Source organism: Lithobates pipiens, unplaced genomic scaffold (genome assembly GCF_037356315.1).
Source record: "Lithobates pipiens isolate NorthernLeopardFrog02 unplaced genomic scaffold, aLitPip1_a1.2 Scaffold_19, whole genome shotgun sequence".
NCBI classification, from domain to species: Eukaryota; Metazoa; Chordata; class Amphibia; order Anura; family Ranidae; genus Lithobates; species Lithobates pipiens.
The window spans coordinates 580,119,664-580,143,071 of record NW_027507764.1 but is presented as its reverse complement, the minus strand read 5'-3'; the positions used below and the strand labels follow the sequence as shown (position 1 = coordinate 580,143,071).

The window sequence follows — 23,408 nt, the reverse complement described above, 5'->3', positions numbered from 1 at the left end:
TCAGGCCATGAGCAATATGTGATCCTTGTCCTCTGACTCAGGCCATGAGCAATATGTGATCCTTGTCCCATGACTCAGGCCATGAGCAATCTGTGATCCTTATCCTCTGACTCAGGCCATGAGCAATCTGTGATCCTTGTCCTCTGACTCAGGCCATGAGCAATATGTGATCCTTGTCCCATGACTCAGGCCATGAGCAATCTGTGATCCTTGTCCTCTGACTCAGACCATGAGCAATCTGTGATCCTTATCCTCTGACTCAGGCCATGAGCAATCTGTAATCCTTGTCCTCTGACTCAGGCCATGAGCAATATGTGATCCTTGTCCCATGACTCAGGCCATGAGCAATCTGTGATCCTTGTCCTCTGACTCAGACCATGAGCAATCTGTGATCCTTATCCTCTGACTCAGGCCATGAGCAATCTGTGATCCTTGTCCTCTGACTCAGGCCATGAGCAATCTGTGATCCTTGTCCTCTGACTCAGACCATGAGCAATCTGTGATCCTTGTCCTCTGACTCAGGCCATGAGCAATCTGTGATCCTTGTCCTCTGACTCAGACCATGAGCAATCTGTGATCCTTGTCCTCTGACTCAGACCATGAGCAATCTGTGATCCTTGTCCTCTGACTCAGACCATGAGCAATCTGTGATCCTTATCCTCTGACTCAGGCCATGAGCAATCTGTGATCCTTGTCCCTTGACTCAGGCCATGAGCAATCTGTGATCCTTGTCCTCTGACTCAGGCCATGAGCAATCTGTGATCCTTGTCCCTTGACTCAGGCCATCAGCAATCTGTTATCCTTGTCCTCTGACTCAGGCCATAAGCAATCTGTGATCCTTGTCCCTTTACTCGGGCTATGAGCAAACTTTGATCCTTGTCCTCTGACTCAGGCCATGGGCAATCAAGGTTCCTTCTCCTTTGACTCAGGCTATGGGCAATCAGTGGTCCTTGTTCCTTACATCAGGCTATGTGTAATACCCTTGAAACGCGTAAGCCTGTTGGATCCAGGAAATGTCCATCTAAGCTTTAGGAGCATATGGAGTGGGCTGAACAACTTTAATTCCTTGATGAGATGTGTCTGTTTTTATGTTTGCAAGTAGATATTTGCCTATTTTTACAAATAGGAAATATACAAATGGATACGAGGCAAAGTTGGACTTTAGTGGTATGGTATGAACTTACAGTATTCAAGTATATTTTAACACAAATTTATTAAATAGATTTGTTAAAAAATTACCCAAAAGGGCAGACATATATAAAACATTAAATGAAAATAGAAAAAAATTTAAAATGAGTTCCTCTGAAAAGGACGAAGAAGGAGTAATATATATCAACCCGATGACAGGGGGATTTGATTCACATACTTCCAATTATAACCTCAACATGTTTTGCGGAGAGCTGCTTCTTCAGGAGTGTGGTTCAGAGGAAAGTTTATTCTATAAAGAAAATATATACATGACATAAAGAATATTCGTACAACAAATCATAACAATGGATACAGATGACAGCATGGTGCAGGGTATTCCTCCGGACCTAAGACCATTAGATAGGGCACCCTGCATCCAGCTTAATTCAATAGAATTTTTATTGTCTTAATAAATTGGGATTAACTCTAAACAGAATTAGAATTAGGTCCGGGGGATACCCTGCACCGTGCTGTCATCTGTATCCATTGTTATGATTTGTTGTACGAATATTCTTTATGTCATGTATCTATTTTCTTTATAGAATAAACTTTCCTCTGAACCACACTCCTGAAGAAGCAGCTCTCCGCGAAACATGTTGAGGTTATGATTGGAAATATGTGAATCAAATCCTCCTGTCATCGGGTTGATATATATTACTCCTTCTTCATCCTTTTCAGAGGAACTTATTTTCCATTTTTTACTATTTTTGTTTAATATCAACCCGATGACAGGGGGATTTGATTCCCATACTTCCAATCATAACCTCAACATGTTTCGCGGAGAGCTGCTTCTTCAGCCCACCATTTTTCCCACCATTCTCTGTAAACCCAGAGAGATGGTTGGGCGTGAGAATCCCAGAAATACTCAAACCAGCCCGTCTGGCACAAACAACCATTCCACGTTTAAAGTCTCTCAAGTCTTCACCATGTCTAGATGCCTAAATGCATTGAGTTGCTGCCATGTGATTGGCTGATTAGCAATTTGAGTTACCAACTAATTGAACAGGTGTACCTAATAAAGTGGCCAGTAAGTGTATATCTAGTTCTCTAGCTGGGCTTTAACCACTTAAGGACTAATCCACATTCAATTACTGCGGCAGGACAGCCCTTAAGCGCAAAAACATGTACCAACGTATGTTTTATAAGTAGACCCCTATGTATTTGTGGATGCCTGACCATCACATCTAGCTTCTGTAACATCCCATTCTAAAACAACTACCATCAATATGGAATTGTCCATATTTTTTGCAGCTATAACAACCTTCACTCTTCTGGGTGTCTATATGGAAACGCTGGATGAGAAGACCTGGCTCATTCTGATTGATCCCAAAGGTGTTCAATAGATTTGAGGTCAGGGTTCTGGGCAGGACACTCCAGTTCCTCCACACCAAACTGGTCAAACCATGTCTTTATGTAGACACTGGATGAGAAGACCTGGCTCATTCCAATTCATCCCAAAGGTGTTCAGTAGATTTGAGGTCAGGGCTCTGAGCAGGACAATCCCAGTCCCTCCACACCAAACTGGTCAAACTATGTCTCTATGGAGATGCTGAATGAGAGGACCTGGCTTATTCCAATTTATCCCAAAAGTGGTCAGTAGGGTTGAGGTCAGGGCTTTGCACAGGTCACTTGAGTTTCTTCCACACCAAACTGGTCAAATCATGTCTTTATGTAGACACTGGATGAGAAAACCTGGCTCATTCCAATTCATCCCAGAGGTGCTCAATAGGTTTGAGGTCAGGGTTCTAGGCAGGACACTCCAGTTTCTCCACACCAAACTGGTCAAACTATGTCTCTATGGAGATGCTGATTGAGAAGACCTGGCTCATTCCAATTTATCCCAAAAGTGGTCAGTAGGGTTGAGGTCAGGGCTTTGCACAGGTCACTTGAGTTTCTTCCACACCAAACTGGTCAAATCATGTCTTTATGTAGACACTGGATGAGAAAGCCTGGCTCATTCCAATTCATCCCAATGGTGGTTGGATGTCAAGGCTCTGGGCAGGACTCTCCAGTTCCTCCTCACCAAACTGGTCAAACCATGCCTTTATGTAGACACTGGATGAGAAGACCTGGCTCATTCCAATTCATCCCAGAGGTGTGGTGTTCCATAGGTTTGAGGTCAGGGCTGTGGGCAGGACACTCCAGTTCCTCCACACCAAACTGGTCAAACTATGTCTCTATGGAGACACTGAATGAGAAGACCTGGCTCATTCCAATTTATCCCAAAAGTGGTCAGTAGGGTTGAGGTCAGGGCTTTGCGCAGGTCACTTGAGTTTCTTCCACACCAAACTGGTCAAACCATGTCTTTATGTAAACACTGGATGAGAAAACCTGGCTCATTCCAATTCATCCCAGAGGTGCTCAATAGGTTTGAGGTCAGGGTTCTAGGCAGGACACTCCAGTTCCTCCACACCAAACTGGTCAAACTATGTCTCTATGGAGATGCTGATTGAGAAGACCTGGCTCATTCCAATTTATCCCAAAAGTGGTCAGTAGGGTTGAGGTCAGGACTTTGCACAGGTCACTTGAGTTTCTTCCACACCAAACTAGTCAAACCATGTCTTTATGTAGACACTGGATGAGAAGACCTGGCTCATTCCATTTCATCCCAATGGTGGTTTGATGTCAAGGCTCTGGGCAGGACTCTCCAGTTCCTCCTCACCAAACTGGTCAAACCATGCCTTTATGTAGACACTGGATGAGAAGACCTGGCTCGTTCCAATTCATCCCAGAGGTGTGGTGTTCCATAGGTTTGAGGTCAGGGCTGTGGGCAGGACACTCCAGTTCCTCCACACCAAACTGGTCAAACTATGTCTCTATGGAGACACTGAATGAGAAGACCTGGCTCATTCCAATTTATCCCAAAAGTGGTCAGTAGGGTTGAGGTCAGGGCTTTGCACAGGTCACTTGAGTTTCTTCCACACCAAACTGGTCAAACCATGTCTTTATGTAAACACAGGATGAGAAAACCTGGCTCACTCCAATTCATCCCAGAGGTGCCCAATAGGTTTGAGGTCAGGGTTCTAGGCAGGACACTCCAGTTTCTCCACACCAAACTGGTCAAACTATGTCTCTATGGAGATGCTGATTGAGAAGACCTGGCTCATTCCAATTTATCCCAAAAGTGGTCAGTAGGGTTGAGGTCAGGGCTTTGCACAGGTCACTTGAGTTTCTTCCACACCAAACTGGTCCAACCATGTCTTTATGTAGACACTGGATGAGAAGACCTGGCTCATTCCAATTCATCCCAATGGTGGTTTGATGTCAAGGCTCTGGACAGGACTCTCCAGTTCCTCCACACCAAACTGGTCCAACCATGTCTTTATGTAGACACTGGATGAGAAGACCTGGCTCATTCCAATTCATCCCAATGGTGGTTTGATGTCAAGGCTCTGGACAGGACTCTCCAGTTCCTCCACACCAAACTGGTCCAACCATGTCTTTATGTAGACACTGGATGAGAAGACCTGGCTCATTCCAATTCATCCCAATGGTGGTTTGATGTCAAGGCTCTGGGCAGGACTCTCCAGTTCCTCCACACCAAACTGGTCAAACTATGTCTCTATGGAGACACTGAATGAGAAGACCTGGCTCGTTCCAATTTATCCCAAAAGTGGTCAGTAGGGTTGAGGTCAGGGCTTTGCACAGGTCACTTGAGTTTCTTCCACACCAAACTGGTCAAACCATGTCTTTATGGAGCTGGGTTTGTACTACATCGGGGGGGTCACAGTCATGCTGGAAGAGAAAAAGGTTTTTTACCAAACTTTTATCACAAGGTTGGAAGAGCACAATTGTCTACAATGTCTTTGTGTGTTGTAGCATTAACAGTACTCTTCACTGGGAACTCTATCACTTTGAAGGATTCACATTAGTTTAGCCATGGAGGTAGATGTAAAGGTCAACTTTTAGTTATAACATGTAAGGGTTCGCTAAATAAGTAACCCAGACACATCCTCAGTGCTATAATAGTGATATTCAGAATTTCAGGAAGAAATCATCATTCTCTCTCTCTCTCTCTGATAATTGTGATAAATGCCATCTTGTTGGCCGCCATGTCTGGGAAAGGGCCAGGTTATCACAATTGTTTTCGTCACACTAAATTTTCCCATCTGCCGTCTGGGTGGTGTTTTGGGATGTTTCCTCCTTCCCCTGAATTACAGCAGTGTAGATTTATGTGACTCCTGGCGTTCTGGTCAGCGCCAGTTTTACCCAGATGCCGATGTGCCCATAACACGCCCGCCATGAGCTGCCCCACATTGTGCCATGCCCTGACAGATGGCTCCTCTCTTCTTCCTCTGCTTTAATGGAAGTTAGCTAACGAAGCAAAACTCAGTGACAAAGAGAGCAGCTGCCGTTCTTGGAGGTTCTCGTCTGCCCCTCACATTCTCGGAGAGTGTTAATGAGTCAGATGCACAGTGACTCCACCTTTATCAATAAGACGTTTTTCCAAGGACATCTGCGTCTTCCTGTGGTTAGAGGACTCGGTGTCCAAATACAAAGATATTCCCCTCATAAAATAGCCCTGATAACAAGTTTGGACATCTTCAGGCTTATTTCTAAAGATTTGTGAAAGGATCAGAGCCGTGGAGAAAACTGTCACAGTTTTGAGAAAAGTCCAGTCTCCTTGCCTTGGCAAAAGTGGCTTTGGGAACAAAAAATCAAAATTTTGGATCCATGGCCAGGAAACTCCCCAAACCTTAATCCCATTGAGATCTGGCTGGTGCACAACACAACCCCCCCCCCCCCCCAAATTCTGACAAACCCCAAGCATTGATTATGCAAAAATGGGCGGCCATCAGTCAGGATGTGGCCCAGAAGTTGATTGACAGAATGCCACGGAGAGTTGCAGAGGTCATGCAAAAGAAGGGTCAACAAATATTGACTCTTTGCATAAACTTCATGGGATTGTCAATAAAAGCCTTTGAAATGCTTGCAATTATACTTCAGTATACCATAGTAACATCTGACAAAAAGCAGCAGACTTAGTTACCAAGTAACTATAGACCTGTTCTTCTATAGTCGGTAAGATACTGGAGAGATTAATAAAAGACCACATAGACGAGTTCTTGCTGGAAAAAAATATTTTAAGCAACAGACAGCATGGATTCATGAAAGGCAGAAGTTGGCAAACAAACCTGATTTCTTTTGATGAGGAGGTAAGTAAAAACTTTGACAGAGGGTTGGCGGTGGACGTGGTATACTTGGATAGAGGGGTGGTGGTGGACGTGGTATACTTGGACAGAGGGGTGGTGGTGGACGTGGTATACTTGGACAGAGGGCTGGCTATGGACATGGTACCCTCTTCCCGCTCAAGGTATGTCATATGATGTCCTTGACATTGTGCGGGTATGTCTGAATGATGCCCGCAGCTACAGGCATCGTTCAGATATCGGCTTTTTCAGCCGGCGATTTCCTACAACATAAGAACTATCATATTGGCTTTTCCACTTCTTGATCATTCTAAGCCCTTGTACACACGGTCGGACATTCTGACAACCAAATCTGTTGGATTTTGTCCCAAGGATTTTGTCTGAAACTGTTGCATACACACGGTCGGACAAAGTTGTCGGAAAATCCGATTGTACATAACGTGATGACGTTATTTCGTTACGACGGGACTACGTTCAGGCTAGTAGCCAATAGCTTTGGTCTAGGAATTTGATCTGAGCATGCATGGCACTTTGTCCGTCGGAGTAGGCTACACATGATCGGAGTATGTCCGATCGGAGCATGTTGTCGGAAAATTTTATAGACAAGTTGGAAAACTTGGTCCGTCGGATATTCCGACGGAAACAGTCCGATGGAGACCACACACAGTCGGATTATCCGACAATATGGTCCGATCGGACACATTCCGTCAGAATCTCCGACCGTGTGTACAAGGGCTTACGGGGTGACGAGAGGGGACCCTCCTCCTCCCGCTGCCCTCTTTTGCTTCTACCGAATCACCGCTTCCACTGGTGAGTCAAGACAGGATGCGCTGCCCCCCCCCCCCCCCCGCCCGGATGGTGACCATAGAAATTTCCGGCAGACCTGATTGTAGCTGGAGTCTCTATGATCGTTCGGAGGCCGGGTGCGATGTTATGATGTCACTCCTGGCCTCTGCATTAAAACGAATAGCGCCGCCTTGGCTGGGAAGCTGGGATCGTTTTATTTATTTTTTGATTTCAGGCTTCCCAGCCCAGAGGTGAGATGTGGGGGTCTTACTGACCCCATATCTCACTGTAAAGAGGACCGATCGTTCCATATTCCTATTACAAGGGATGTTTATATTCTTTGTAACAGGAATAAAAGTGATAACTTTGTCGAACTAAAAAAAGCAAAGTAAAATTAACAATAAAAAAAAAAAAATTAAAGCGCCCCTGTCCCCGTGTGCTCACACGCAGAAGGAACGCATGCGCAAGTCCCGCCCACATATGAAAACGGTGTTCAAACCACACACGTGAGGTATCGTCAGGAACGTTAGAGCGAGAGCAATAATTCTAGCCCTAGACCTCCTCTGTAACCAGTAAAAAAAAAAAATGGGGATTTTTAAGTACCGAAGTTTGGCACCATTCCACGAGCGTGTGCAGTTTTGAACATGTTAGGTATCTATTTACTCAACGTAACTTCATCTTTCACATTGTGCAAAAAAATTGGGCTAACTTTAATGTTTTTTTTTTTTTTTTAAAGCACCAAACAGTTTTTTTTTTTTTCCAAAAAAAAGTGTTCCTAAAAATTGCTGCGCAAATACATATGTGGGGTTTTTATTATTTGTGTGTGTTTTGGGGACATTGTGTGGGGACATGTGTGTTTTACACTAGATTGGTGATCAGTGAGTAAAAAGCTGTAAAAAACAGCTCATACTCACTGATCACCAGCCGGCTGCAGCGATCTGCTCTCCTCTCCTCAGTGACTACCTCCGTGTGAGGAGAGGAGAGCCAATTGCCTAGCAACCGGCTGTTTGTTTACATCACATGATGGCTGTGATTGGACACGGCCGTCATGTGATCAGGAGGGTCAATCACAGAGCCCTTCTACCGATCGGAGATGCGCCGTGTCCGGGTGACACGAGCGCATTGGGATCGCGCCGCTGCGCGGGCACGCACGCGCGATCCCCCTCCTTCTGAAGGACGTTCAGGAACGTCCACTCAGAAGGAGACAGCTCCCACCCGGCGTTTATATACATTGGCCGGGTGGGAAGTAGTTAATGACTCGTACTCTGAATGGTCTGAGGTTATCAGTGGTGTACCCCAAGGTTCAGTGCTGGGACCCTTACTTTTTGATACCTTTATAAATGATATTGGGTCTGCGATCAAAAGTAACATTTCCGCCTTTGCAGATGACACCAAGCTGTGCAGTGGAATAATGTCCTTCCAGGATGTCTCCAATTTACAAGCTGACCTCAATGCTCTGTCTAATTGGGCGACTATGTGGCAGATGAGGTTTAATGTTGATAAATCTAAAGTTATGCACTTGGGAGCTAAGAATCAGGGCCGTCTTATCAAGCGGGCACCCCTGGGCACTGCCCAAGGGGCCCCAGCAGCAAATGGGGCCCCATCATTGCGAGGTCCGTCGCTCCAATGATCTTGGATTGTCCTGGGCACCTTCATTCCTGAAACTGACAGAGCCTGCGTCCACCTCCACCTGAGCCTTACTGGCCGCTGGTTGCTAGAGCCGCCTAGCGTCTAGCAACCAGTGACATCACGGCCGCGACTCCTGCACATCATTCAAAGTGGAGGAGGACTGTGCCTCGCCCAGTGCTCTTCAATACAAGGGGTGACGGTGGGCGGAACCTGCACACCATTCAAAGTGGAGGACGACCGCTCCTCACCTAGTGCTCTCCCCTTGGGCTGGAATACGGGGAGGGGCGCCCAGAGCCAAAAGTGCAACAGCTGCCGCAGGGAGGTTTTTTTACTGTCTTCTCCCTAAAACTGCAGCCAGACAAAGCGGAAATAAGCGGGACACTCGCCCGCTGTAAGAACATCAACATTTTATGCCCGCCGGGAATACAAGGGGTGACGGTGGGTCGGAAACTGATGTTGCATGTCATCCTGGAAATCAGACACCACCTGGACCAGTTCAAGTGGGGAGGCAGGAGATTTGAGAAAGGGAGCTGTTCCCCTTTGCCTAAGGATGGGGAGCCCGTGGGCTCAACAAACGGGGGGCACACAGTCAGCAGTAAGCTTGAGATGAGTATTAAATAAGCCTGAGATTGTTTCTTTATTCCACGCAGCAAGTAAAAAAAAAAAAATCTTATGATAGCCTCGAAAGTGCAGCACACAATTCAAGTTGCTCTATATGGCTATGTTTGAGAAATAAATGTGTGAAATGTCACTATAATTTGTATAATAGATTGTTAGTGTTGCACTTTTATTGATATAATAAAAGTACTGATGAGTTTAATGGGTAATTGCTATGCAAAAGTCCCCAGTGTGGATTGCCTTGTTTAAATACCTGCTCCAGGTAATTGCCCATAGCAGCCCAAATGGCAAGAAGCAAAAGAGGGCTTTTGGATCCTGTGACCACTGGATATCACTGACTTAATCAGACTAGGGGTGGCAAGTAACACGCTGCATCTGGCAGTAGGATATGGGTGTCAATAGAGGTACTCCCGGCAAAGTAGGTCTGCGCTGTAGCCGTCATTTGGCTATAGTGAGGATCTGAAGCAGTTAAGAGAGATATGGACTCCAGAGAGAGAGATATCATTTTGCCCCCTGTACAAATCATTAGTAAGACCTCATCTGGAATATGCAGTTCAGTTTTGGGCTCCAGTTCTCAAAAAGGATGTCGGGGAACTGGAGAAAGTGCAGAGAAGGGCAACCAAACTGATAAGAGGCATGGAGGAGCTCAGCTATGAGGAAAGATTAGAGGAACTGAATTAATTCTCTCTTGAGAAGAGGAGAATACGGGGGGGAGGGGGGGTATGATGAAATACATAAGGGGTCGATATAATGAACTTGGTGTTGAGTTATTCACTTTAAAGTGGAGTTTCACCAAAATGTCTTTTTTTTTTAAAGTCAGCAGCTACAAATACTGCAGCTGCTGACTTTTAAAATCTGAGCACTTACCTGTCCAGGGTGCCCGCGATGTCCTCACCCGAAGCCAATCTGTCTCTCGGCTCTCGGGTGGAGGCACCGCCATCTTCGGTAAGGGAATCAGGAAGTGAAGCCTTGCGGCTGCGCCTCCTCACTGGTCCCTGCTGTCTTCTGGGACCTGTGTGTCTCCCAGAAGACAGCGGGGGGGGGGGGAGGGGATGGATATGGTGTGGAGCCTGCGGTGATCTCTATGCACGGAAGTGGGAGCAAATACCTGGTTTATACAGGTATATGCTCCCCCCCCCCCCCCCGGAGGAATCCGATCAGCAGAAGTTCCATTTTTGGGTGGAACTTCCCAAAGGTCATCACAGAGGACACTTTTACATCTAGAGGAAAAAAAGATTTAATCTCCAAACACGGAAAGGTTTCTTCACAGTAAGAGCTGTGAAAATGTGGAATAGACTCCCTGCAGAGGTGGTTCTGGCCAGCTCAGTAGATTGTTTTAAGAAAGGCCTGGATTATTTCCTAGATACACATAATATAACTGGATACCGACATTTACAGTGGAACCTTGGATTATGAGCATAATCCGTTCCAGGAGAATGATTGTAATCCAAAGCACTCGCATATCAAAGCGAGTTTCCCCATAGAAGTCAGTGGAAACAAAGATAATTCATTCCGCATTGACTTCTATTGCATGCAATACCATATGTGGCCAGAGGTGGGGGGGGGACACACTCGGGAACGGCATATTTCCAAGTGTTTCCGAGTAACTCCGAAGACATGCTGGTAAGTAAATTGGCTTCTGTCTAAATTGGCCCTAGTATATGAATGTGAGATAGGGATCTTAGATTGTAAACTCCTTGAAGGTAGGGACTGATGTGAATGTACAATGTATATGTAAAGCGCTGCATAAATTAATGGCGCTATGTAAGTACCTTAAATAAATACATTTCCGAGTGATTATTTTGGCTCCAAACGGCTCCAAACCATTCCGAGTGTCACCGGCGCCCCCCCCCCCACACCTCTGGCCAAATGCGGTACTGCACACCCCATTGGCTTGCATCTTGCTCGTTTTGCGAGACAACACTCAAAAAGTTGCTCTTCTTTTAAAACGCTCTTTAACCGCGTTACTCATAAACCAAGGTTCCACTGTATAGGTAAAGTTGATCCAGGGAATATCATATCCGACTGCCTCTCGGGGGATCAGGAAGGAATTTTTTTCCCCTGCTGTCCGCAAATTGGATCTGCTTTGGTGGGGCTGTTTGCCTTCCTCTGGATCAAATCAACTGTCGGTATAGGATTGTGTTGTTGTTTTTTTTACTTCTATTGGTTGAACTAGATGGACTTGTGTCTTTTTTCAACTAAACAAACTATGTAACTATGTAAAAGGGCCAGTTTACTGTCCTTCAGGTTTTAGGGGGGCCGGCCTGTGGCCATCAGGAGTAGAATATTTCCCAGCATCAGTAGGCGTAAAAATTGCCCCATCTTTGGTGTCAGTGAGAAGAATTGCACCCCATAGTTTGTATCTTTGATAGGAATTATGCCTCATCCTTGGTCTCATTGGGCCCCAATGTTGGTGTCATTGGGAGGAATTGTGTCCCATCTTTGATGACATTGGGCCCCATCGTTGGGGTCATTGCGAGGAATTGACAAATCCTTGGGGTCAATGGACCCCCATCGTTTTTGTGCCATTGGGAGGAATTGTGCCCCATAATTGGTGGCATTTGGGCCCCATCGTTGGGAGGAACATTGGGAGGAACTATGCCCCACCATTGGTGGCATTGGGCCCCATCGTTGGTGTCATTGGGAGGAACTATGCCCCACCATTGGTGGCATTGGGCCCCATCATTGGTGTCATTGGGAGGTACTATGCCCCATCATTGGTGGCATTGGGCCCCATCGTTGGTGTCATTTGTAGGAATTTTGCCTCATGACTGGTGTTATTGGGAGGAACTGTGCCCCTTCGTTGGTGACATTTGACCAAGGGCCATATAAAGTCAAGCAAGTGGCCACAATTTGGAGACCACTGGTCTAAGAGACCACAGTTTGGAGACCACTGGTCTAAGAGACTACAGTTTGGAGACTACTGGTCTAAGAGACCACAGTTTGGAGACCACAGTTTGGAGACCACTGGTCTAAGAGACCACAGTTTGGAGACCACAGTTTGGAGACCACTGGTCTAAGAAACTACAGTTTGGAGACCACAGTTTGGAGACCACTGGTCTAAGAGACCACAGTTTGGAGACCACTGGTCTAAGAGACCACAGTTTGGAGACCACTGGTCTAAGAGACCACAGTTTGGGGACCACTGGTCTAAGAGACCACAGTTTAGAGACCACAGTTTGGAGACCACTGGTCTAAGAGACCACAGTTTGGAGACCACTGGTCTAAGAGACCACAGTTTAGAGACCACAGTTTGGAGACCACTAGTCTAAGAGACCACAGTCTAAGAGACTGGAAGTGACAAGCATTTTGTCAATTCCGGTGAGGGCAAAAGTAAACACTGTCATTTTTTTTTTTCTGGAAAGCACGTATCTCATGCATTCAAGGGTAGAGGATATTTCTATATATTACCGGAGCCCCAGTAGAAAACAATTACTGCTGTAGAATTGCTGTTGTTTCAGTATACTGTATCTATCTGTATCTGGCCAAGAGGCCCCCAGCGGCCTACAGACCTAATTAGGACTTCTTTATTATACGGGTAAATAAATCTGCATTTTAGACGTTTCCCTTCAATAAATGGTGTTCTGAAAATTACAAGTATATAAAAAAAATCCACCAAAACTGGATGTAACCTGCAAAAAGAAAAGAAGAAAAAAAAATTCTCCACAGTCTGTTTTTTTTTTTTTTATTATTAAATAAATCGTGAATAAAGTTTTTTTTATCTTTCGGTGGTTAGATGAATGGAATTAATTCCTCCCCCCCCCCCCCCCCCGGCCTCGGCGGATAAGGCGGCCTTGTTCCCGTATAGAGCAGGTGTGTCTCCGTCTGTGCTCCTTTCCTCCGTCCTCCATCATCAGACTCCTGCCAGGCTCTAATCCGCAGACCTATTGACCGTTTAATCCGGCAGACAAAACAGTCCCCATCTTGACGGCTCTCCAGTCCCAGCAGGATCTGATTGAGACGTCCTGGCACAGACCGACAGGCGCATGTGGGGTCTGCCACAGGAAGAAGGTCCTGCCCCAACAACACAATGTTTATTACTTTCACCTGTGGACTGATGTGAACCCAAAGATCTAAAAAAAATAAAAAAATGAGCTACACTTTTTATTGTAAAAAAAAGTATTTTGTTTACTATTTTAATTTATTATTTTATAGATGTTGAACTTCATCCTTATAAAGTGTACCTGCATGCTTGCCTTTGCTGTGTATGGTCTGATGTCGATGTTGCATTGTTGCATGATGGCATGCTGACCTTTTCCGCGTTGACTTTTGCCGCATCGTCAGCAAAGGTCCGGCGTAACGAACCCGTCGGACAATTCGACCGCGTGTGTGCTTCATCGGACCTTTACTGTCAAAAAATCATACGGGCTTTAGATTTAGAACATGTTTCAAATCTTTCCGATGGACTCGAGACCGGTCGAAAAATCTGTTCGTGTGTATGCTAGTCCGACGGACGGAAACCGACGCTAGGGCAGCTATTGGCTACTGGCTATGAACTTCCTTATTTTAGTCCGGTCGTACGCCATCACGGTCGAATCCATCAGACTTTGGTGTGATTGTGTGTAGACAAGTCCGATTTGATGCCGCCGAAAAGTCAGATGGAATTCAGTCTGGCGAAAAGTCCGGTTATGTGTACACGGCATTAGGCCTCGTACACATGATCCGGTTTTCCGGCAGGAAATGTTGGATGTCAGGCTGTTGGTGGAAAATCCGATCGTGTGTACGCTCCATCGGACAATTGTTGTCGGATTTTCCGCGGACAAATGTTGGATAGCAGGTTTTCAAATTTTCCGTGGACAAATGTCTGTTGTCGGATTTTCCGAGCGTGTGTACACAAGTCCGTCGGACAAAAGTCCAAAGTACAAACACACATGCTCGGACACAAGGACGAGCCGGAAGCGGTCGGTCTTGTAAAGTAGCGTTCGTAATCGAGAATTAACATTCGTGTCGCGGCAAATTATGAAATCTGGAAATGCAGCGCACAATTCTCTTGTTCTATAATTGGATAATAATGAAGCTGCTTTGCTGGTGATACTGATGGAGTTATCGCAAATTTTCAAAGGCTTTTTTTTTTTCTAGAGATATCAAGAATAATATTATTAAATTTTTTTGTTTTTTTGTTTTATTGGGGCAAGTTACCACAACACCATTATCCCGTAGTTTTTAAGATCAAAGATACAACTATGTTGGTGTCCCTTGTCAATTTTACATTGTATTTTTTTTTTAATGTAACTGCCTACTCCCAAACTGTCATTTGAAGTAAAACACACAGCCAAGTATTATTCTCCTCAATTCTTTTATTGTGCATTAAAAAAAGAAAACAAATAAAAAAAATTAGACATGCTATCTGCCAATAGAACACAAAAAGTGCATTCTATGCATCCAAAAATATAGAAAATATAACAAATCAAATCATTATTATTCAACCAAAAAATAATGTCAAAGCAATAACTCCAAGGCCAATAATAAATAACACGTTATCTCCTCCGATTCCGCAACATAGCTGGTTCACGAACGGCCGTTCAGAAACGAACTGAAAAACACTAAATGAAAAGCGTGAACTGAAAAGTGCTAAATGAAAAGCGCAAAAAGAAAAGCGCGAATCAGCACTCACCAAATTTCTACCAACACAAAATTAGCAGAAGAAGTCCAAAGGGTGGCGCTAAAGAGCTGAAAAGCAACGTAGTACATCAGTACGTTCGTGATTGTTGGCCAACCATTGTGTGCCGTGTGTATGCAAGGCATGTTTGGGCCAACGCCCTTCGGACAAAAGTCCACGGGTAAGTTGGTAGCTCAGAAGCAAATAGAAATTTGCAAAAAAAGGAAGAATCCCTGGGGCAATTTCCTTTTTTGCCATTGCACTGAATGGAGCGTGACTTGTCAGGCGGCTAAGTGGCGTGAGGGGTCACCCTTGTGTGACCCGAGCCTAAACAAAGTCATGTACTTGCCATGTCAGCACTAATGTAGCAATCACATTATTTTGTTTTTAAACAATGGTGGTAATAATGGTGGGCTTAGAGGTAAGGTTAGCTTTAGGGCTTGTGGTAGGATTAGCGTTAGGGCTGGAGTTGGTCTTGTTTATCAAGACAGTCGCCGATCACCATGTCCATGAGTGGGCATTGCAATTACATGGCTAATGGAACTGAGAAAAAAAAATAGATTTTTTAGGTGGCAGAACACAATCGCAGTATGATTTTAAAAATACACTGTTATTGCAATAGTCAAAAAGTTAAAAACAAAGTTAAAACTGTATACAATATCTACTATTTCTCAACACCTCCCCACGGATATATACTGTAGACCCCAAATACTAGGTAGCATCAAGCTGTATTGAGTCAGAAGGCTTCTAGAATTCTAAGATTTCTTAGGGTATCTTCACCATGGGTAAAACACCTTGACGTGTTTCGTGGGGAACACCGCTTCCTCAGGAAGTGTAAGGGAGTGGTGAAATTCACAAAAAAACAAAATAACACACACACATGTAAAACACCATAATCATCAAATCATAATACAAATGAAAAAGCTCACCAGACCATCTGTAGGTCCACAAACTCGATAGGGAGAGGCCACAACCAAAATATTGCAATGTCTCCCCCTGAGGCAGGTGTGGGAGCAGAATTAAGCGGCAACTGAAATACTGTTCAGTCTAATAAAAAAATAAATAAATATATATATATATATATATATATATATATATATATGCTATATATCAGGGGCGGACTGACCATTTGGCCACTCAGGCACTGCCCGAGGGCCCCGCGCCACTAGGGGACCCCATCAGGGTTGCCAACCTCAGTAAAACCAGGGACAGTATGTGAAAATCTGTATAGAAGAATATTCCTGCGCCTGGTCAGGGTAAGGATAGATGGCGTACTGCTGCACACACTGAAGGGAAATATCTGAACCCAGGAAGATTAAAAGTAAAAAGAGCAGTGGTGCGCTGTACTGGGACAGAATTCGCCTGCCCCCAAGGAGCAGTATGCTATAGCAGAAATGAGGTGGTGAGCAGGGGCGGACTGACAACTCATGGGGCCCCCCGGGCAATAGGAAATTATGGGGCCACACAGTATACACACAGAATACACATACATACATACACTGAAAAAGGTACTGGAGAGGTGGGGCAGCTATAATCTTAGGATTTTTTTTAAAAACACAGATTTTTACATACTGTCCCTGGTTTTATTGAGGCTGGCAACCCCGATGGGGCCCCCTAGTGGCATGGGGCCCTCGGGCAGTGCCCGAGTGCCCCAATGGTCAGTCCGCCCCTGGTGGTGAGTTATAGCTGGACAAAAAATTGATACTATAAATTATAAACTAGATAGATATAGATTTGGCATATCATGCAATCAACTGCTCAGACAGGGTTAAACCATACATATAAGTTCATATAGCATACTTCAAATATAAGTAGTGATTACTTTCCATAATCATATAACTGTGACATTCATTTCAGTGTCCATACATAAGTTAGTGTAAGCCAAAAGAGATATATATTACTAAAAAACGTATAAAAGTATAGAAATAAATTAAAATATCTTTAAAGTGCAAAGTGTAGCGATTAATTAGAAAAAATCGCCTTAAGTGCTGGTGCTATAATGCAATACAAATGGGTAACCTTCGCAAGTGTAAAAGGAAACAAAAAGTTAATAAAAATCTTGAATGTCCATTTGTAGCGTGCAAAGTGCAGCGATTATCTCCAAAATCGCATAAGGTGCCAGTGCTTCAATACAATAGTGTGATCAATCGCAAAGAAAATGCAAATGAAAATAATGATGCTGGTGATGGGGGGTGTATTCCTCGTGATCCTGTGTGGTCTGGTAATGGGTGTCCCCTTACCTTACTGCTGTAAGGTAACAGCGTGTGTAATAATCTTTTGAGGTCCTCGGTGGGCTTTCCCTTTAAGATCCCGTTGTGATGTTCCCAGGTCCTAGCGTTTTTTAATCCTGCCTATTATGCTGTATGGCCTCTTTAAATGGTTTCTCTGAGATATTTCAGCAATGGGGGGTCCCTCAGCGGATGGCATATATATGGGATCAAAGAGATATAGAGGAAGGATGCCCCATAGTGTAGTATATTTGATAAGTAATCTTTATTTCAAAAAAGCAAAAAAGCAAATACTCACAAACATAGAGTGAAAACGAACGTTTCCCCGATGAAGTCACGTGACCCGTGACGAACACGCGTCGGGGCGATGGCTACCGGAAGTGACGCATACCGAGCTCGTTGCTCGTTTGTACAACGTTCGTTTTGTTAGTGAGTATTTGCTTTTTCGCTTTTTTGAAATAAAGATTATTTATCAAATATACTACACTATGGGGCATCCTTCCTTCTGACTTCTGAATACTGTATTTCAATATATACGCTCAGTTTAGTGCTAAAAATAAGTGTGAAATGCAAGATTTCGGTGGGTGTAAAAAGATGTCCGCTTGGCGACTTCAGAGTGTAGGCTTACTGTGGCTGAGTGCAGGGTGTACCAAGATGGCCGTGACGGAACGTCACTTCCATTACATGTTTTGACGGGTCGCCTTATCTGACAGAACACAGGCAGGAGGGTGTGCTTAGCTAAGAAAGACCCTCCTCCCCTCCTGAATAATTCTGGGATGTATGAAATCATTTGCCTAGGCAAGAAACCAGGAAATAACTGAAGAAATGTAAAAATAAGTTTAAAACAAACAAATATGTATATACTTTCCTATCTAATCACTAATGCTGGCAGCATATGGATTAAAAATAGTCAATGCTGGTTGAGAGAGTCAAGTTCCACTTTAAGTAAATTTCACTTTATAGGTCCACATTTTGGATTTGCAGGGACAGTTTAATAAAATTTCTCCTGAATTGGTAATTTGGCAGCAAAATAGATTTTAAGTGTGATCAGGATATACATTCCTAATTAAGTATACAAAGAAACCCCCCCTTGCTGATGGGGTAGATGTATCTGTTTTCTTAGACACTAATGAACTTTACTCTTTACTTATTTTCCAGGTTTGGGCCGTCCTTCCTGATGTCTGACCCCTTCTTGTGTCTCTCTTGCCCTGTGCCATGGGTAATTCCGTCAGCAGGCCCAGCTGCCTTGGGGAGAGGGGCAAGAAATCCGAGCGCTTTCTCAAAGAATGTTGTATGAAAAAGGAGTCTGTGGTAGACTTCCAGAGTGTGAGGAACAATGTGGAGCCCAGCATCACTCCACCTGACAAGAAACCCAATGAGATGGTGTTTGAGAAGGAACTGAATGTCGCTCTGACCTCCAGTAGAAGCTGTGAGCCTCTTCCCAAGCAGAACAATGCAGATGCCAATGTACCCAAGACAGCCATCATGGTTGGAAGTCCTAGGTCCACACCAGATCATGTTGGGAATGTGTGGACTCCTCAGAGAGGGACCCTGCAGAGGTCCTCTGGGGGAAGCTGGTCCTGGAAACCACTTGCCAGCAGGGAGGTGACAGAAGTCACTGAAGTCACAGAGACTGTTGTCACTGAGATAGTGGAGGTCGTTCAGTACCCATCAGGAGAGAAGGGCGGGGAGCCCATCATCACTAGGACAGTAAAAGTGCTGACAGACTATGGCGGGGAGCTCGCTGAGGTTAATATCCATTTTTTAGCCATGGGCCATACTCTATGGTTTAGTACTGGCCTTTCCAACAACCTTACCATTAGTAACAACTCAATACTTGGACGTTGTCGGCAAACAAGGATATTGCCTTATCCTACTTTAGAAACTCTTGTTTGCAGTGGAGTTGATAGGATTTGTATATCGTCCTCAATAACTTTTAGGAAAGTATAGGTTAGCACAGCTTGTTTCTTGTCCTGATATACAGACTGGTAATCTCCTAGTCTGAGGTTTAGAGCACTCAATGAATATTCTCATAGCTATTCTGAAGACTTGGCACCATGGCTTAAGGCAGGGATCTCCAAACTTTTCAAACAAAGGGTCAGTTTACTGTCCTTCAGACTTCAGAGGGGATCGGAGAAGGGGGGGGCAGACTGTGGCTGGTGACCCCGCACAGTGAAACAAAATATGACCTCAGGCTTGTTGGTCATAGGAGAAGGAATAATGTCCTATCGTTGGTATCAGTGGGAGGAATAGTACCCCATCATTGGCACCAATGGAAGAAATATTGCCCCATTGTTGGTGTCAGTGGGAGGAATTATGCCCCACTGTTGGTGTCCGTGAGAGGAATAGTACCCCATCCTTGATATTAGTGGGAGGAATAATGCCCCATCATTGGTGTCAGTGGCAGGAGTATACCCCACTGTTGATGTCAGTGGGAGAAATAGTGCCTCATATCATGGGGGGGAATAGTACCCCTGGATAAAGGCTGGCAAAAGGCTGCATCTGGCCCTCAAGCCACAGTTTGGAGATCACTGGCTTAAGGAGATGGTGGATCAATCGTGGAGAGAAGAGTGTCTATACTTTGGGGTTTAAATAAAGTTTCATTAGAGGCTGTACCAGATTAAAACACAGTGATGGCAATGCAAGTCAACTTCTATATTTCATTATTCATAATCTACATAGAATAAATACTGCAAGGTACTGCTACTATCGTCTCCAGTACACAGAATTACCTAGAGCTCCTTCACCTTCACTTTCTTGTTGGCCAAACCTGCAAGTTGCCCCTTTGTCGCTGGTCGGAATGCTGCAGAATCTTGAGAGTTGGACTGAGTCCACTAGGTGACACAGCAGTTAAACTTGTTTCGGCCAATGGCGAGATGTTGCAAATGTCAGAATCCCCAGTGTGACAAGGCCCTAATGCTAAACCTACCAATTAAAGTGTACCTAAACCCAATTGCAGTCTACCTGTCCTTAGATGTGGCATCTGCATTAGGTTTATTTTTTTCTTTATTTTTACCTGGTGATCCTGCAATTACTGTACTTCATGTCTGGGTGGTTACGCTCACTCCACTTTATTTTTGGTGGGAATGATGGTTGTCACCCAGGTTGGACTTCAAACAAAGGTCTTCCTCTCTTAATATCTGTTACATAAAGGGGGGGTGGAGGGACTAGCAGTTTACAGAAGGGAGATAACATTGTTTGAGCTTTCGGTTCAGCTCACAGGAAGTGAGGAGGACACTGCATTTCTGGCAGGATTCACAGGTATTATCTGTACTTGCTAAAAGTGTACACAGTTGGAAAAAAAGAAAAAGCAGTTACCACAGTACTAGTGACCTGACATATATTACAAGTTTTTTTTGTTGGGTGGGGGGGGGGGTTTAGATACACTGCATCCAAACCAAACCTATCCTAATTCCTAACACTTGATTAACCCCAAAAATGGCACCAGATGTACAAAAATGTAACTACCCCTTTATCAAGATCTTATAGAGCTTTCTTGTTTTCAAAGAACAAAAACCATTGAGGCCCTAGATGTAAGTACAAGTACTCGACTCTTTCTGGCTGGACAGATTGATTGCAACGTTCTGCCCTTTTTCTGCCCGCTAGATGTTTGTGTTGTTCATACATTGGGCTACAGCCCAACACAGTATTTCTCCTTTTTCTGCACACCTCCATGGTTTGTCCATAGAACTACGGTATATCTGAGAAATGTGGATCAAGAAAGGTCCTTGATTTCTCTCTATGTAATGTTCTAAGAATCAATATCTGATGGGTTTCCATACACTGCAAGAAAAAGGCATTGAGATTAGTAGAAGGTAGATGGGTGTTCATTATTCTTCTATCTGTCTTTAATGTATGCACCCAGTATTGTGGTAAGCAGATGAGCATGATTCAACCTGCACAGGATAAAGTAGGGAACACAACACTGTTGAACTTAGAGGTCAACAGTCTCCCAAACCTGACATCTCCGAGTTCAGTGGATTCTGGAGAATTCACTGGTGGGGAGAAGGTCCGCACATCGAAGAACATTGTTACCAGCGGGTCCCTTTCTTCCTTCTGGATTTATTGTATGTTGTGGAGAATGCAACAGGACTCCAAAGACCTTAAGGTGGGCTTGAACATTCCAAGAACAAGAGTCCTCACCAAACATCTAGGTGGTGGGAAGAGACCCAGGAAATCTGATCACTGGAGTTAGCTGGTGACTCAACCCACCAGCCCTCTGCTTTAACTAAAATGTTAGCTTTGAATGGACGGGCATATTAGAAAATGGATGGGTTTAAGCAAGTTGATTGGGGATTAGGCTCGACAGCTTCCATGTTTTAGTTTCCTACGCATGGCCTCCAGGCTGTGATCCTTCGCACACAATTAAATCAAAGTGGTTTTGCAAGTGTATTATGTCAACAGCTTCCACCCTTCAACATCTAGTATACAGTATCATCCACAGTATTCTCCTTATCCCAGAGCCTCTAATATATCCTCCACCCTGCACAATAATCTGATAATCCCAAAACATCTAATATATCCTTCATAATAATGTTTTTATCCAAGAACTTCTAAAATATCCTCCACTCTCTACAATAATCTGCTTTGCACAATATTCTCCTAATACCAGAACTTCTAATATATCCTCCACAATAATATCCTTATCCATGAACATCTACTATAAAATCCACAATAATATTCTTATCCACGAACCTCTAATATATCCTCCATTCTCAAAAATAATCTTCTAATCCCAGAACTTCTAATATATCTTCCATCCTCCATAATAATCTCCTAACCCCAAAACCTGTAATATATCCTCCAGCCTACACCTTCCACAATATTCTCCTAATTCTAGAACCTCTAATATATCCTTCACAATAATCTTATCCCAGAATTTCTAATTTATCCTAAACAATAATATCTTTTTTTCAGTACCTCTAATATATCTTTGGCCTTCACAATAATCTCCTAATCCCCGAAGATGTAATACGTTTTATCCCTCACCTTAAAGAATAATGTTTTCATTTGAATCCCTCTAATATATCCTCCTCTATGTTCAGAATCCTCATAATCCAAGCATCTCTAATATATCTTCCACACAATTCTCCTTATCCAAAAACTTCTAATATATCCTCCACCCTTAATAATAATCTTCTAATCCCAGAACCTCTGATGTATCTTCCGTTTCCATTATAATCTCCTGCTATATCTTCAACCTGCCACAATAATCTCCTAATGCTAGAACCTGTAATATTCTTTCCACCCTGCACAATCATACCCTGTTACTTGAATCTGTAATATATCCTTCACCCTTCACAATAATCTCCTCTTTACAAAACCCTTAATATATCTGCCATTCTCCACAATAATCTCCTAATCATAAAATAATATATCCATCACCCTGCACAATAATATCATAATCCTAGAACCTCTAATCTATTTTCCACCCTACATCTTCCACAATAATCTCCTGTTTCCAGAATCTCAAATATATCTTCCACCCTACAGTTCCTACAATAATCTCCTAATCCTAGAAAAGATAATATATATATATATATATTTCATACCACGCCTTCCACAATAATGACCTAGTCCTAGAACCTCTGAAATATCTTCCACAATAATCTCCTAATCCTACAACCTCTAATATGTCTTCCATCCCACACCTTCCACACTAATCTCCTCATCCTAGAACCTCTAATATATTTTCCACCCTACAATTCTTGCAATAATCTCCTAATCCTAGAACTGCTAATATATATATATATATTTCATACCAACCTACACATTCCATTCCTTTTTTCCAGAACCTCTAATATATATTCCACCGTATACATTCCATAATAATCTTTTATTTCCAGAACCTCTAATATATCTTGCAACCTACACATTCCATAATAATGCCTTATTTTCAGAACCTTTAATATATCTTCCACCGTACACATTCCAAAATAATCTCTAATTTCCAGAACCTCTAATATATCTTCCAACCTAAACATTCCATAATAACCTCTTATTTCCAGAACCTCTAATATATCTTCCAACCTACACATGCCATAATAATGTCTTATTTTCAGAACCTTTAATATATCTTTCAATTTACACATGCCATAATAATCTCCTGTTTCCAGAACATCTAATATACCTTCCACTGTACACATTCCATAATAATCTCATGTTTCCAGAATCTCTAATATATCTTCCAACCTACACATTCCATAATAA

The 23,408-nt window shown here is 43.6% G+C and overlaps 1 protein-coding gene across 6 annotated transcripts in view; it reads left to right on the top strand.

The window, feature by feature from the left end:
* The window catches only part of LOC143997680 (microtubule-actin cross-linking factor 1, isoforms 6/7-like), a 214,700-nt gene that overhangs the window by 47,366 nt on the left and 143,926 nt on the right, over positions 1-23,408 (top strand). For 4 of the 6 annotated variants that reach the window (XM_077493427.1, XM_077493428.1, XM_077493429.1 and 1 more), the window contains exon 2: positions 18,357-18,947. The exons of the other annotated variants lie outside the window; for them this stretch is intronic. In XM_077493427.1, the coding sequence (XP_077349553.1) occupies positions 18,414-18,947 (534 nt within the window). In that variant the 5' untranslated portion in view covers positions 18,357-18,413. The remainder of the gene's footprint in view (positions 1-18,356; positions 18,948-23,408) is intronic. 6 annotated transcript variants of the gene reach the window in all.